Below are 18259 nucleotides of genomic sequence, written 5' to 3'. Positions count from 1 at the left end.
ACATTTTTAACATGGCCGCATGTTGAACGAAACGATTTTCTTTACTGTTTGCCAAATATAATAACAATTGCGTTTATTGTGAGCGGATATATGACGATCGTAAAGCTGATAAATTGAATAATTTGCAAGACAAATTTACGGTAAGGATCCGGTTGTGATGCATATAATCGAAGTATCACAATGTTTTTGTTTGTTTGACGGTTGTGAATATTTTGTTGTGGTGTAGGCTGCGATCGCGACGATGATGCATCACCCGAACATGCATCATCAGCCAATGTCCGGGCATCCGCCGCAGCACATGCCGGGCCACCAGGGCATGCCAGCCCACCACCAAATGCCGCCGCATCAGATGCACAGGGAGAACAGGCACGTAACACTAACTAGGTAACGTCCGGCTTTTTACTATTTATTTGCTGTGCTATTTAAATTCTTACTGGTTTCATTCGTCTGTGATTGTGATAAAAGTTTCATATATTTTCTTTTTAACAGTGAAATTTGTTTTGTTCTATTCTTATAAGTCTGGCTGTAGCTTTTATAGAAACACGCTAATAGATGGAACTTAAACCTACTTCAACCATTTAGTCATTATTATATTTAGTCAGTAGGAATTGATTTATTTAAACTTTTCTTCATATACCCTGAATTGTATATATATGTTTAAAATCGACACAAATTCTGCTGTAACTACTGTTTATATATTATACAAAACGACAATATTTGTGAGAGGCTTTTGACTATTAGAAACAGTACAGTAGTTACAGTTAATAACTTTCTTTCAAAATATAAACCAATAATTTGATTGTATTTATACAACTTTTTTTAAATAGAATTGTTATGACATTATATTCAAGTAATATATGTATTTTATGTAATTAATATACGCAATAATATTTGTATTTATTTAATAAAAATAATTATTGTTAACTGATACAAAATATGGCTTTGTTCTGAGCAAGATCATATCAAAGTCGACAATCAATGAGTATTATTGTTAAATTAAATTGATCACACAGAAATGCTAACATTCTATAGCAAAAACTTAATTATTTTCAGTAAACATTTCCATAGTTTATTTTCATGTATTGATGACAATGGCAGGACAATTTATTCATCAAAATCATCAATCTTCAGTTCATTACAATTCAACACTAATTTGATGTGTTGAAATAAAAATTCTAAATTTGCTGTTAGATTAAACAAAAGTTAAACCTTCTATTTTTAATTTAAACATTGAGTTTGAGGTGAGTTTTAAATCAATGATACAAAATTTTTCCATCTTCATATTTATTTGAGATTATGGTGTCTTACCAAACTAGCCTACTTTCAAAACCGATTACAAAAAGAAATATTATCGTTAAACAAACATTTTGTACACTATAAAAGAATAGATAATTTATTAATCATCACAAATGAATTATGTATTACTGTATGCATAAATACTGTTTACGTAACTAGCTCGCTTGCATAGTTTGTAGTAACCCTGCTTTCTGCTCCGGGGGTTGTGGGTTTGATTACCGCCGTATTTATTGGAAAAAAAATGTGGCTATTAAGTTGTTTACTGTAGGAACAGACTTCCACATGTATTTGTAATAGATATTTATTTGTTATTATTTATTTATAAGCTATATTACGAAATACACTTATATAATTTTCAAAGTAAACAAACAATTTATTAATGTTTCAATAAATTTAATTTTAATCATGAAATAAAAAGTCTAAAAATAAACGTTTGAAAACAAAGGATTTTTACTGATTTAGTAATTTACGTTTTGAGTGTTGCTTACACAAAAAGCAACATGTGCCAAATATAAACCATATCATCTGTAAAGTTAATGATTTATTTTTTGATTAAAATTCAGATTTCACTCCCTTAAAGAACTACACTTGTAATTAATTGCAAATCAGTGTCTATACAAAAGGGACCAACAACTCACTGATTTTATTTAAGTACCTATCTATCTACATAATTGTATTATATTTATATAGTAATTGAAGTTTTTTTTGTTTAGTACACTTATCTGAAGATTGACTACTAATCAAATCAATAGCTTTAAGTCTGTGTGTGTAATATGAGTACTTATTTATGTATTTATTATTTTATATGTATATTTATCAAAAAAGTATGTATCTGTTGTAGAACACGACTGAAAACACTCAATAAAACACTTATTTCTCACTTCAAATCTATAGTTATTCACAATACACACTTTTAGCTACATTGAACACGTTATCACAATAATCACTTATACGCCACGTATCGAGTAGCAACGTTAGCCGCACAATAATTAAACAATAACTGCTTCTTCACTTACAAATTATCATATTTATAGGACAACTTTTAACTGAGGTAGGGCACAGCAGGAATTTCCTGCTCAAAATATGGAGCAGCCCGACTGGGGTAGTACCTCGACCTTACAGAAGATCACAGCTAGATAATACTGTTTTCAAGCAGTATTGTGTTCCTGTTGGTGAGTAAGGTGACCAGAGCTCCTGGGGGGGATTGGGGATTTGGTCGGCAACGCGCTTGTGATGCATCTGGTGTTGCAGGCGTCTATAAGCTACGGTAATCTCTTACCATCAGGTGAGCCGTACGCTTGTTTGCCGACCTAGTGATATAAAAAAAAACAGCAATTCCGCCAATACATGACAAAGATGGCGATTGACCAATTAGATAATTAGTATAAACTATTCGGAAGATGGTGGCACCATCTTTATGCTTTTCTGGTACTTCAACAAATAATGTGACACAACACAGTGAGAACAATACAATCATATAAAATTATTATTGAATCATAAATTTAAATGATAACAGTATTTATTGTGTAATAACCTGCAAAACAGATTAACAAAGATAGCGACTGACTAATCGTAAATGAATATTAACCATTCGGAAGATGGTGTCACCATCTCTATACTGTTCCGGTATTAAACGACTTTGTACCTAATGAATATATTGTCAATATTTTTTTCTTTCTTTGATATGTATCATTTCTGTTTTTGGTGTACAATAAAGTGTATTATTATTATTATTATTATTAAACGAATATACGTTCCTAATATCGCCACAAAATCCAATATTTTAATAATTGTTAGAATTATAAATCTAAATGCTAACACTGTATTAGTGAGCTGTTACATATAACAAGCGTTAAGATGCTTATCCTAGGAACAGACAACCATGTGTGTGTATTAAGGATATTAAAAAAATAAACTAGCTGGGCCCCGCGGTATCACCCGCGTTGATTTACGAAAAAAAAATTGCTTTCCTTCTTCTTAAAGCATCCTTTACATTCCTATTTAAATAGTTTTAAATTTTTTAGTTGTGGATGCCAGTAGAGCAAGCAATTATCTATTAAATGATATATGTACATATAATTTATGTGGAGTAATTGTGAGGATTTTTTTCTAAAAAAGGAAGCAAATTTCTTAACTTTAGCGTATTAATAAATATGATGTAAACCGTAATATTGTAAATGACAATAAATCAACCCAAATGTGTACCTATAGAATCTGAAGCAAATTATGATTTTTATACTTACTGTTTTGTCATTAGGGAGGTCTTTTAATGAAATTATATTAGATATTTAATCTTTAAATATATTAGAGCAATTTATATTGATCCTTCATAAAAAATCTTAATAATTATGATAATTTTGGATTTAACTTGCAAGTTAAATTCAATGATAGTCTGTCTCATAAAAAGGATGCAGCTATAAATATCGGTACCTGTTAGACGCAATTTTTACTCACACACGAACCCTACAAAACTCAATAAAATTTGTCCAAGAATAATACCGGTCACCGGCTGATTATCACTCAAACATTGACACTATTTAAGAAAAGTCTATGTTTTACTCTTTCGCCTATAAAGAGTCTACCTGTATTCATATGCAAATGTTGTGTAATTTGTTGATACGTCGAGGGTCCTTTGCGGCTCTCTTTGTTACTTAAACTGGTCGTGAATGGAACATATGACGGCACTTTTCATCCGAGGCGATCTTGTAATGAATATAAAAACTTTTATATCACCGACCCGATGTCTCATGCGCTTTGAACTGTCGGGCAGTTGGAATAACAGTATCGCAGCGGACGAGTCACTAAGCGACCCCCTAGAAAGTCTTTCGAATTTCTCACTTGGCCTTGTAAGACATACATGTCTACTACGATACAGTTTCTGTGTGTTCATCATTAAAAGCCCCAAATCTACAAGTAATTGATCACTTTCCCTGTATCAATGTGCGTAGCCTCTTATAATTCAGCTGTGCCTTTAATTTGTAGCTATAATCTAACCGGAGTTTATAGTGTAGTATCAAATTTATGTTTGCAATTCAGTGATTGATAATAAAGTGGAGACATTGAGGTTGGACATAACAAGATATAGCCTGGTCAAAATCAGGATCAGCCCCTCTGGGGAAATACCTCAACCTTACAGAAGATCACAGCGAAATAACTCTGCGCTCAAATAGTGTTGTGCTCCTGTGGCGAGTAAGGTGGCCAGAGCTCCTGGTGGGTCAGGGGTTGGGTTGGCAACGTGCTTGCGATATTTCTGCTGTTAGAGGCGATACGATACGATAACCGCTAACTATCAGGTGAACCGTATGCTTGTTTGCCACCCTAGTCGTAAAAAAAGTGAAATTTTAATTGTATAGTTAGAGGAACAGCAGCACTGTTACGAAAACAGAAAAAGTATGATACGGGTGCGGTAAAACGTTCGCAGAGTTCCACTGGGCCCGTCTCAGCCGGGCGGCGGCATGGGCGGGCACGGGCAGATGGGCGCGATGGGCGGCATGCCAGTGCACCACGCCCCCGCGCAGCGCCCTCCGCACTCCATCCGCCCCATGCACCACCCGCCGGCGCAGCACCACAACGTACCACCCGTTAGTTACGCTACTTACCTTTGCATTATTACTTAAAGCTTTTTCGGTCAATGTGGTGTCTGTAACTGTCTATTGACTGGTAAGCACTTTATCAACAAAATCTGGTTTTGCTGTCATATTTATGATTATTTTTTTCTTTAAATATTGATAGTAACAATATAATAATAAAGAATACTGTTCAACAAGTGTTGTGTTCCTATGGTGAGTAAGGTGTTTAGAGCTTCTGGGGGTAGCTGATAGGGGTAGGGTCACCAATGCGATTGTAGTTTTGCAGTCGTCTATACGCTACGATAATCGCTTACCATCTGGTGAGCCGTACGCTTGTTTGCCGACCTAGATGTATAAAAAAAAATAACTGGGTTAGAGTGCAAGAGGAGGAGCGTACCTACCTACCGCTGGCGTATGCGTGAGAGAAAGAGAAGCCAGACAGACTGATGCCGTAACGCGTTGCGTAACGAAGCGGTTCACTCTCCCATAAGAAGTTATCACTTCAAAAATATAACGAAACATTTACTCAATTTGTTGTCTATACTATGTCCAGTAATACTAATATATTATTTCAACAGCAACAGACTCGTCTCCGGCGACCATACTCCGTTGGCGGTGGTTACGGGCCCGGCGGTGCGCCTGGCGTCATGCCACCGCCCTACACACAACCACCGCCTCTGCCACCCCCCACCACACAGCAAAACCATAATGGTAACTAGTTATATTTCAAATTTTGTTATTTTTGTTTGTTATGTCTTGTTTACATTGTTGGGTAAAAACCTTTTCTACTAAGACAAATCAAAGCTGAATTAGAACAATTGCTTCATTAATAGGTTTCAGAACTTTTAAATCAATCAAATTAAAAATTATAATAATGTGTTCATAAGAGTTTTTTCTGAGACAAGCAAACTGTATCATGGTGTTTTCTTTTACCACTGAACACCACAACACCACTGCTACAAATTAATTTACCCCAGATTTCGATCTATTCCTTTTGGTCAGTTTATGTATTGTATTCACTGGGCCATTTAAAAATTTATTATGACACTCTTTTTTTTTTGTTAATATAGTATGTCAATTTTTAGTATCATTGTAATTAAAAAATTTGTCTGTTACCAATAGGTCTGTGCAAGCCAAATTCACCGTTATTGTCGAAGCAAACAAAACTAACCTCTGACTTTGGTCAGTAAAGTTATGGTTATTCTTTTTGTTCTTTTTTTCTTTATATGTATACGTAGTATTGTTACTTGTAAAAGAATATCTATAGTACGATTCATGTAATGTACTTTGTGTATGATTAGTGAAGTTTGATGGACTGATTTATATCTGTCTGTCTAAGTGTGGATGGTTTTTGAACAACATCCATTAAAATGGTGTCAAATTAAAATGGATAGCATGAAGGAACGTAATTTAATTACACAGATTTCAATTTAGTTCAGATTTTATTTCATCAGCTAAGCTACAAGAATTCACCCTTGTCGGTTTTTTTTTCGTATATAGTAACGCCAGCAACACCGAGCACAAACATACAGCCCATTGCTAGCGACACCAAAGAAGATAACAACAGCTCAGGAGGCGTAGCTGCGGTGGGCGGGGCGGTCGTAGCGAGTACGACGGTGGGCGGGGCGGGCGTTGACGTAGATGGTGTGGATTCGCACGCGGCGGAGGGCGAGGGCGAGGCGGCCCGCCCCTCCGCCGCGCCGGCCAACAGTAAAGAGAAGACACCCATGTGCCTGGTCAACGAGCTGGCCAGGTACAATAAGGTAACTTATACAACTAATTGAACCATGTTGACGATTCAATGTACTATGTATTTTATACTCTTCACACTATCACTACCAACTCTCACAGTCTCTTCTACTACTTACAATATCTGTTACCTTCATTTGAGTCTTTAGAAGCCAAAATCTCATGTTTACCTCTAGATAGCCACAGTAGATCCTGTGAGTAGTCAAACAACTCTATAACCTCTAGAAAAGTACAGCCATAACACATAGATATTCTATGACTACAGCCAACAGTTGGCAAGTGCATCATTTAGTACATGTACATAGTATGTTATATAGCCATGATACTTGAATAATGTAAAACTGCCCTTATATTTCTTCATTATACTAGATTCGTCATTGACTTATGTATATTACAAAAAGTAATTGTAAACATATAAATGTATTAAATTGTACAACATTTAATTTTCAGATTAAGCATCAATATCGCCTCACATCAGAAACAGGACCCGCTCACAAAAAAGTATTCACAGTTACGCTCCGATTGGGTGACACTGAGGAATATACAGCTGAGGTAAAATATATATGTATTATATTATATTCTAGCCTTTTTAATATGAAGAACTGAAATGCTATAAATATTTAAGTATATGTGTGTTACTGGTAAAAAATGAATCTTGTACGAATCTTAGTATGACAAAATACAAAGTCATTAATTTATAATATACACACGTCTACAAGTGAGGCGAGTATAAGCAATATTGCCAAGCTTTACGAAGTACAATAGTAGCGCTCGTGCCCGCAGGGGTCGTCCATCAAGCGCGCGCAGCACGCGGCGGCGCGCGCGGCGCTGGGCGGCACGCGCTTCCCGCCGCCGCCGCCGCGCGCGCCGCCCGCCGCGCACGCGCACCAGCCGCACCACCACCGACACGCCGGTACCACTACATTTTTTTATACTATAAGCTTGCCTGATAAATAGTCGATACTGTGGCCTTTAGACATCTGCGACACCGGGAGCATTGCAAGCGCGTTACCATCGCTATTCCCACGCGTCCTCGAGAGCTCTGGCCACCTTACTCACGACAGGAAAACGACACAGCGTGAGGTTATAATTTTTTAAAACAAATCTTCTATTAGATACTTCTGTAGTTGGGCTGATCAAATTTTGAGCAAATATTTATCCTCTACACATCAACTAGAACACAAGTTTATTTGTAAAAAAAAAAATAATGAAGACCTTTATCATATATCATTCAGCTAGTATATATATATAAAAAATTTCAATTACTACAATAAACAGCATGACACGAGATGATTATATATAGCATTTATACATTACATTATATTATATATTAGATTATAATAAAATTAACAGGAAGGGTTGCCACAAAAAGTATTAAACTTTAAACATGTAATTGTATGTACCGGACAGGCGCAGTGATGCCCACGGTGGAGCTGAACGCACTAGCCATGAAGCTGTGCCAGCCCGCCGTGTACACGTCGGTGCCGGCCGTGCCGCGCGCGCGCCCGCGCCTGCCCTACCGCCTGCCCGCGCCCTTCGCGCCGCCCTACCACCCGCACCACGCGCCGCACGCGCCGCGCCTCATGGAGCCCGCCGCCATCCTCTATAGGTAGGCCGACGACCCTGCAAACGTTGTGCGATATAGTAATATTCTCGGATAAGTTCTGAAGCAAACACATGTTACACGAGATTTATACATATAAGATTTTAATTCGTTTAATTTGTTTATTTGTATGTATGACACTAGTATTATAATGTTTCATTTCAAAGGATAGGACGACGATAGGTAATTATTTTCAGGGATTAACAACAATTCTCAATAGAAGCAGCTGAAAAATTTGGTTCAAAAAGTTTAAAATCGCTGGTTTACTACATACTAAAATAAGCTCCTGAATTATAGTTACATTAAAAGCCGTCAGCAAAGTGGTGCGTATGTCATGTAAACCCGTGGTTACGCGTGCAGGGTGCGCGTGTGTGTGGGCGGGCGCTCGTGGGTGGGCGAGGGCGCCACGCCGCAGGGCGCGCGGCACGACGCCGCGGCGCGCGCGCTGCACGAGCTGCGCCCGCTGTCGCACGCGGACGACAACGGTACGTCTCCCGCCCGCTACTCGGTGACGTAGGCTGTATAGCCGACATCCCTCTCTCGACAGACAGGCTAACGCCGTCGTTAAAGCTGACTTCAATTACCTCGACAAGTAATATGACGTAGGTAGTCGATAAAACAGTCACTTAAATACGCATTATTTTATTGACTGTTTATCGACATTAATTTAAATGCGACCACACCACCACTGATCATAAGCTTTCGATCAAAAAAGAATCTTCAAAATCGGTACATCCAGTATAATGTTATGGGGTAACCTAAAAAAATAAATAAAATTGAATTGAGAAACTTCCCCCTTTGTTGAAGTCTGTTAAAAAAAGTTTCATATCTTCAAGGAAGTTCCGAGATTAGCACTGCTTGTTTCGTTGTGTTGCTTTGTTGCTTGTATTTATTGCATTGTTGTTTGTTGAAATGGAGAAAATGAAAGATTTGAGAAACTAAATTATTTTATATTGCAAGATTACATTGTTTAGGCAAACACTTCGTACGACGAGAAGAAGTATGGGAAAAAGGGGTCAAATGTCAAATCACTGTCTTATATAGCTAACGTTCTGTCACACCACTGATTGTCTATTGCACTCACAGTTTATAAACACTTCACACCGATGACCGATAAATTAAGTGCGGACCACACGATGTGAACCAAGAGTTGCAACGCAAGATGTGAGACGTTCCTTAACACTGCTTAATGCTCAAATTGAGTAGTGTCTGGAAAACACATACTTTACTCACAAGACAGAGTATTTTTATGGACATAGTTTTCCATTCTACTTTTTTTATGTACATGTAGTGCTTATTGGCCAAAAAGTATTTTTTTATAAAAACAGAATGTATATTTTTTACCTAATACACGATTTTTCTTATCACAAGATTGTAAAATATCTTGTACAGGTGATGCTGGTTCAGACTTGCTGAACTCAGAAGTGAAATCTCCAGTATCATTAGTGCATGAGTTGGCATTAAAGAGGAATCTCTCAGTTCAGTTTAGTGTTAAATCTGAACGCGGACCACCACACATGAGGGTGAGCTATTATTTATTTCTATATATTTTTCCTTGTAACTTCTTCAGTTTAAAAAAAAACATTGTGATACATTTTAATTGTTCCCATATGTTTGAATTCAGACTTGTCTATTTTATATGTGTAAGCACAAGTCCTCACTAATGACTTCTAATATTTACACTACTGCTTTGTTTTTGCATTAAACGGGTTAACGGGTAACTACATTTTACCTTTTAAACAAACAGTGTAAGTAAAAAGGAAAGTTTGACTGAAGACTTGACTAAAAAACGACTGAGATAGTAGTGCTCAGCAGGAAATAACCAGAGCGAAATCTGGACCAGCTCAACTGGGGAACTAACTCTACTTTACAGAAGATCAGAGGTAAATAATACTGTGTGTTGTGTTCCGGTGGAGAGTAAGGTGATCAGAGCTCTTAAGGGGGGAATAGGGGTAGAGTCGGCAAAGCTCTTGCAATGCTTTCTGGTACAGTAAGCGCTTATCACCAGCCTTTTTTTTACGTGGGGAAAATCCATCATGGATATCCTCCAGCGCGGGGACGCCAGAGGGTTATGTCAGACTCCTACTGACTAAAAACCAACACGTGTGAGCAGTCATCTGTCTGGGTGGGGCGAGATGGGGTCGCGCTAGCATTCGCCACCTGCTTACCACCATCCTGTGCCAACCAAGTCGTATAAAGAAAATCTTTGTTTATATTTTGTATGTATATAATAATATAAGAGTGCGTTATAATAAAGCTATATATCCACTGTGCAGGTGTTCGTGACATTGTGCACGGTGGGCGAGATGGAGACGGAGGGCGAGGGTAACGGCAAGAAGGTGTCGAAGCGGCGCGCGGCCGAGCGCATGCTGGACGAGATGCGGCGCCGCTGGCCGCCCGCCCTGCTGCGCGCGCGCCCGCCCGCCGACCGCCGCCGGCACGCGCCCGCCAAGAAGAAGCCCAGGAACCTCATCAAGGCGAGTACAATGCGTGCGAGTCCGTGCGCATCGCGGTAGGCTGCGTGCGCGCTGAGACAGTGAGTCAGAATGAACATTGTGACGTCTCGTCGTCGCTCGTTCATAGACGCTACGCTATATCTAAATGTTTACTACTGATCTTCATTAGTTTGCTGACCCTGACGTATAAACGCGTATATACGATTTCGTATGTACTATTGATGATGGTGGTAATGGTTTGTCATGTTTGGATGTTAATGGTTAAATATTATCTGATTGGTAAAAAATTACTTGTAGTGAACAAGCAGACGTTCTTGCCAAGACTGTATAATTGCTAAACTCCATCCAAAAAATAAAAGTCTTATTATGTAAACAAACCCCTTACCGGAAGAGAAATACGCATTCCCTGTGTCATCATTACAGCCTATACAGTCCACTGCTGGACACAGGCCTCCACCAGTTCGTGCCAAAAATGGCGTGAACTCATGTGTTTTGCCCATAGTCACCACGCTGGGCAGGCGGGTTGGTGACCGCAGTACTGGCTTTGTCGCACCGAAGACGCTGCTGCCCATTTTCGGCCTGAGTATTTTAAAGCCAGCAGTTGGATGGTTATCCCGCCATCGGTCGGCTTCTTAAGTTCCAAGGTGGTTGTGGAACCTTGTTATCCCTTAGTCGCCTCTTACGACACCCACGGGAAGAGAGGGGGTGGCTAAATTCTTTAGTGCCGTAGCCACACAGCCATTCCCTGTGTAATCACACACAATGGCTACTGGATAATTATATATATATATATGTTGCAGTCGGAACTCTTAACCAGTCAAAAGCACTATTGACTAGCAAAATCAGTCAGAAGTACTTTTGACTGGACAAGTTGGTCAAAAATGGTTTTGACTGAAAATTATTGGTTTTTAGTACTTTTGACTGCAAATTCGCGGTTAAAAATACTTTTGACTGACGCTCTCCGTCAAAAGTATTTTTAACTGCAAAAAAGCGTCAGTCAAAAGCACTATTAACTCGTTAGATGTGAATAAATTTAGCCAAATGATCCTGATAAACCGTAATAAATTTATGCCCACGATCTTCTTGCGACTGCATGTCAATCAGATTGACTTGGCAGCGGCTGTTCATTTCAGTGTGCAGGATCGGTTTCTAAACCTGACCCATCCGTTTCTTGCTTTTCTTCCTTTGACATACTTCGCACATTGATAAATATATATTAATCATTTCTTTTGTAATATTAGCGTACTTTTTTACCGTTTCATTCTTAAGTCTATCGCGACCACAATGCCCTATAGAAATATGAGCAGCATCAATAATGTCGTAGATTTCCTCAGCCGGCAAAAATATTTGACAGATTCTGTGTTTGTAACTAATTTTTTATACCACAAACTTCAATGTGTTAATTGTTGAAGTCTACTGTACTGTAATGGTCATTAAATTTCGCGTCTTCCACATCCATTGCAAACTTTTTAAATTTTTCTTTTGTCATCACATTGAAATGACTATCTTTCATATCTTCCATCGCTAAAATTCTTCGCAAAAAGCCTTCTTTCTTTTCGTAGTCACTCATTTTTGTTCTAATATCAGCACACTCTCCACTAATAATGAGTAATATAAAAGTTTATATGTGCGTTTGTCGTTATTTTTATCGACCACCTTAACTTTTTAAGAGTTTTGACTGATACAACCAGTCAAAACCACTTTTGACGGAATCATTTAGTCGAAAGTACTTTTAACCAGCTCCATTGGGCAAAAGTACTTTTAACTGTTATTTTAGTCAAAAGTATTATTGACTAAAGCAAACGGTCAAAAGTACTTCTGACTGATTTTGCTAGTCAATAGTGCTTTTGACTGGTTAAGAGTTTTGACTGCAACATATATAAGTCATAAAAAGTTAAAACGGCCATTAAAGTTAAATAGTGTCTTACTTAAAGCGACTCTGAGAGAGGCATTACTTCATTATTTATCAATAAGACCATGTCTTTATCTGTGGTAACAGTTTCTTTAAATCTCATTAAAAATACTTTAAGTGTTTCATGCATATTATTTGTTATGTTATAAGTTATTATTTCAGTATTTTATTTATTTTTATGTATTCAGTTTATTATTTTTATTTATTATATAAAAGAGCATCTGTCAAGGATCAAACTGAATCAAATTAATTATTTTTTTGATTGTGTTTTTATTATCTTTTTTTTATTATTTTATTTTTTATTATTATTATTATTTGTTTCTTTTCTTAATTTTTTATTTTATTTTTTTCTTTTGTATAAGTTCAGTGTGTTCTTGTGACGTTTGACGTCTAATGTCAGCAATGCAGGCTTTGACAGAAGAACAGCGCCTTAGCAGTAAACATTTGCTGCTAAGCAATGCTGAAGCAGAGACCCGGTTGGCCTTCTTGAACTTGTTTTATGTTTTTGAATTTCTAATCTTGCTGCTGTATTCATTTTTCTTTTTTTCTTTTAATTTATTACTTTGTTTTACCGTGCAGGATGTAATTGTTTATAATGAGGCCAATAAATAACCTTTCTTTCTTTCTTTGTCATCAAATTGAAAATACTTGTTTCAAAGGAGTTGTTACATGATAGAGTGCAGTCCCAGCTAAGGCAATGTGCCCCTAATACAAATAGACTTTATATATTGATTAAAATTTCCCTGTACTTTCATTAGTTTCTAAATAGAAAATGTTTTAATTAGATAGTAATTACAACATGAACGAAATAGTGATGCATGAAAAGGCTGTCACAACACAAGAGTAAAATTTGTCACAACACAGAGTAACCTCAAATACTGAAAAGTACTCTCGGAAATCTAATTTGAAACGCGCATGCAGGCTGCATTCTGCTAAGGTATTATATCGTTCGCGTTATCAAAAAAACTATTTGTACCTATATAAAAAAATACAGGAAACTTGTTCCTTTATATAAAAATACAGGAAAACATAAAAACATATATCAGATAATATTATTTGGATTGCCTTGTATACCATGCACATGGTTTTGGCTAGAAATGAAGAAATCCTTTAAGAACGAATAAAAACCTGATGAACCCTCTAAATCGAATTTCTGGTCTGGTAACACTGAGATCGGGAAATGCAGCGACGCACTAGTCGCTACGCGTCAAATTTGATATACGTTTCGTTAATTAAATTTAAATTTACCGACATCGACATTTATCAACATACATCACAGCACTATAGTAGTCTGGTTACCCATTCCGCTCTATTTGTTTACAAAATAGAATTTTATTTTGGGATGGAGTTTAGTTGAAGTTTTATGAAATTCAATAGAAATACAAAATAGTTATAGTAGCAGCTACCGTAACTCGTTACATCGTCATGTAGAGTATTATATTTTGAATGTGACGCTCTTGGCAGGAGGGCGGGGCGGGCGCAGGTCCGGAGGGCGGAGGCGTACCGGGGGCGGTCGCCGGCGCGGCGGGCGGGGTCGACAACCCTATCTCGCGCCTGGCGGTGGCGCGGCACGCGGCGCGCGCGCGCTCGCCGCAGTACCGCGTGCTGGAGGAGCGCGGCGCGGCGCGGCGGCGCGAGTTCGTCGTGCAGTGCGACGCGCCGCCGCACAGCGCCACCGGCCTCGGGCCCAACAAGAAGACGGCCAAGCGGCGCGCCGCGCAGAGTGAGCACACTATCGCACTCTCCTCTACACTTCCGCAACCCTACACAATCTCCTGCACACGCTCAACTTCCCGCATACTTCCACACACTCCTGCACATTTCAGCACACATCCACACAGGACAGGAAACAAATAACACGTGAAATCGCATACGACAACGGGCGCATTCGAACATTTCAGAGGTTGAAGGACGAATGCCATGTATTCAAAATGGCGCTGTGTTTTCGTTTTTTATGGTATTAGCTACAGTCCATCGACCAATTTCTAGTGTAGTTCCTGTTAAAAACTTGTTATTGCGTATTTTTCAACAACAAATAAATAACTTTACTATTTATTCCGTGAAAGTATTTTTCTATCTGTGATGCTTCATAGTTACCATGATTTTTAAAAGATTCATCCATTGTTAAATAATAATAAAATTATGTGGTAAAAGTAAAAAAGTTACGATTTCTTAAACCGGTATAATACTATTACTAAAAAGCTGGTATCATTATTCGAAAATTGACATTTGCATGTGTCAATTTAGTCTGTAGCGAAAAAAAACAGATTATAATTTTCATCAATTCTACGTCACTTACAAACAAATACGTAGTCAGTATAAAAGCAATCGTAATTAAATTTCAGATGTGCTTCTAGCGATGGAGCTGAGTGCCAGCAACGGGGAGCAGACGGCAGCCAACACAAGTACCACTGAAGGCAGCAACGGCAGCACTGTAGACGTCAATAAAACTAATAATGGAGACATTAAGAGAAAGGTACAATTATGTCAAAATAAATAGACAATATACTAGAAAATAATAATTTAGTTCCATAATTCAATTACTTTTGGTTTTTAATGGTATAACGCAAGTATCAATTGTAAGCATCATATTTTTAACATTAAAACACGAATCTCATTCCAGCTGCTACGAGTATATAATGTAAATATGAAAGAAAATCATAGTGAATTAGTATGACAAAAACTTATCTGTATTTTATAGGAAAGCGAAAGTACCACAGGCGGTGTCAATAGTGATGTCCGTCAACCAGTCCCCGGTGTACTTATGATGGACTACCACCAGCGAACCGGTCAACCACCGCAGCCTAATGGTATTATTTCTATTAAAATTGTTTTTTAATTTTGGGTAAAGTTTAATGGGTTATCAGTCTTTTAGTGACATTATAATTGTGTTTGGCCTCAAACAATTTAAAATAGACTTCAATTTACATAAAATTATTCTACAAAATCGAGGTACATCCAGTTAAGAGACATTATGGGGTAACACATAAAAAAAAGAAAAAAGGAATTGAGAACCTATTTACTTTAAGTTGGGTAAAAACAGATTTCTACCAACCGATATGATGTTTGTTAATAAATAAATAAAAAGTAATATAGTAGTAATAGTTTATTTCAGATGCATACACTATATAATTCTAGTGTAAACTATGTTATTATTGTTAGTAGTGCAGTAGTTAGGTGTGTATCTAATGACGCAGGAGCAACCGCGGGCGGGGCGAGCGGGGTGGGCGGGGCGGGCGCGACGGGAGCGGCGGGCGGCGAGGTGAGTGCGCCGCCCGCTCCCGGCGCCGCCAGCTCGCCCGGTGCCAAGGACCAGCTCATGTATCTCTCGCAGCTGCTGGGCTTCACCGTCCAGTTCTCCGATTTCCCTAAGGTGAGCTTCTGCCTCACACTCACATTCATACTTGTCGGTCTTTTTTATCTATTTTTCCTTCTGTCTACCCTATACTGCTATTAGGATATACTACATTATTTACTTTATATGTTAGCGAATCTGCATCTGAGATGATTAATATTGAAATCACTTCAGCCTGTAATATCCCACCGCTGGATGTAGGCCCTTTTCCCCATGTAGGAGAAGGATTTTCGGTTAATCCACCACGCCGCTCCACTGCAGGTTGGCGCATAATTACTTTTTACTGTTGTAATGTCAAACACGCTAAATATTTGCAACGCGTCCCCAGCGCAACCACGGCGAGTACCTGTCGCTGGTGTCGCTGTCGACGGAGCCGCCCGTCATGTGCCACGGCGGCGGCGCGTCCACCGCGCACTCGCACGAGCAGTGCGCCCGCGCCGCGCTGCGCGCGCTCGCGCACATGGGGCTCGACGCGCCCTCCACCGGGTGAGCGCGCGCGGCCTCGCCACACGGGCCACTGTTATATTATTTTTAGGTGTACAGTTATGATTTTTAACTCGCAATTGTATTCGTGTCCATGCGCGTTGTTTCCGATTATCTACGTAACATCAACTGTTTAACCTAGGCAATCTTAAATGGATACTATTTCCCTTAATTTGAATATCTATCTGGTAAGTTTAAACCTCGATGGCACCACTAACAGCTTAATTACTCTTCCGCAGAATACAGAGCATCCCGGCCGCGGGCGCCAAGCCCAGCGTCATCAGCAACGGCATCGAGTGATCGCTCGCCTCTCACTATCTAGACTAATTCGTTTTATTTTTCATGCAATATGATACATGTGAATATTTCACGGCGCGAAATAAAAAGTTCGGGACTTCTTCTTTTCTGACAGCATACTTTATTTCACCAGCTCTGACATATTCACAACGACGTTCCTTTGATCTCTGGGTCTTGCAAGAATTCTTAGTCTATTAGTTATTCTGAAATGTTTTTTCTGTTATTAAAAAAATACAAATGTTTATATTTTTTGTTATACATTGCGAATTGCGTTGTATTTAGTTGAGCTCCAACAGTCCTCGGTAAACGTGGTTTACTCGTGAACTTTATTGTAGAGCTATATTTATTGTTCACTGTAATTTGTATTTGAAACGTAACAAAAGTTACGATTATATCATTTGTAAATTAAGCCGAGGTAGATATAATTAATATATTTGAAATAAAACAGTTCAACGTTTAATATGTAGTATTCGAGCACGGAAAAGTACCACGTAGAAACGTATATTAAACGAAACTGAGGCTGTGAAGCCAAACCAAAACGGTTTCTTTGGGATTCGGCAGAATTTAATGTAACTACTAGCATAAATTCGATATAAAGAGAAGTTTTTATATCAAAATCGTTAGATTCTGCAGTCCCGACGAGTCAGTTGCATCATGCGGCCATGGTGACAATAGGTTTAGTTCCCGCGGGCGGCGCCCCGCCCCGCGTCGCCCGACGACTGGCCTCGATTTTAAACTTTGCTAAGTGTAGGTATAATGTTCTTCGCGACCCTGACCTATGAAATGTGTAATTTTAGATATAAGGTATGCGAATTGAAAACTTGTACCGTAAGTAGTACTCCGATCGACGTAGGGTAAGTTTGCTTGGTAACTTTATTAACTTATATCTTTATGTAATCTTTAATTGACTAGGACTAACGTCGTACGTAAGATTGTAAATGACTAATGAACGATAGTACACTTGTTCGGAGGGCGTTTGTCGTCTGTTCGGTCTCGGAGATGTGTCTCCTAGATCAACGCTCCTCGCGACGCCTACCAATGGTATAAATGTACACAAACGATTGTACATTTCATTGCAATGGGTCTAAAGTATGAATATATTTGATAACTTAGTAGTAACTGTTGCAACTCGTAAGTCTTGAGGTGTATGCAGTGGCTCCTACTAAGTTTTTTTGCATCTGTTCACTGAATCTTATCGTAGAAAACGTAGGAAAAACGCACTTATATTTATTTAGTTATCGTAAAAACGATTTTAAATCGAGGCCAATAGTAGAATTTCTTCATGTCGGATGTTGCACAAGTAACAACGCATAAAGAAATTAATTTTTATTATTGGATAGATGCGCCATAATGGCAGTAAGAAGTGTTTTATTTATTTTGTTCTTAGTAACTAATATTTTATATTATTATATGGGTTAAGCGAGCCCCAACAAACTTCGTGCTGTTAGCATTGTATAAGAATAAAAAAAGTAAAGTATCTAAATGGTTGTTGTCATTTATATCCCTCACAATTTGTCTTGTATCACATGACAAATAATG

General features: G+C 38.4%; 1 protein-coding gene across 1 annotated transcript; it reads left to right on the top strand.

Moving 5' to 3' along the window:
• LOC123656847 (double-stranded RNA-binding protein Staufen homolog 2) lies at window positions 1-18203 on the top strand. The gene is made up of 17 exons (XM_045592498.1): window positions 1-140; window positions 227-384; window positions 4718-4877; window positions 5444-5576; window positions 6366-6628; window positions 7065-7166; window positions 7398-7527; window positions 8025-8223; window positions 8578-8702; window positions 9610-9740; window positions 10494-10694; window positions 14050-14308; window positions 14931-15061; window positions 15287-15395; window positions 15783-15958; window positions 16269-16426; window positions 16672-18203. Exons 2-17 carry the CDS (start codon window positions 242-244, stop codon window positions 16721-16723), a joined length of 2472 nt encoding a protein of 823 aa, XP_045448454.1. The 5' UTR covers window positions 1-140; window positions 227-241; the 3' UTR covers window positions 16724-18203.
• Window positions 18204-18259: the final 56 nt, after the last annotated feature.

The sequence above is a fragment of the Melitaea cinxia genome, chromosome 1, assembly GCF_905220565.1.
Source record: "Melitaea cinxia chromosome 1, ilMelCinx1.1, whole genome shotgun sequence".
NCBI lineage: Eukaryota > Metazoa > Arthropoda > Insecta > Lepidoptera > Nymphalidae > Melitaea > Melitaea cinxia.
Note: the sequence above shows the minus strand (reverse complement) of the source record. Positions and strands in the feature narration are given on the sequence as shown.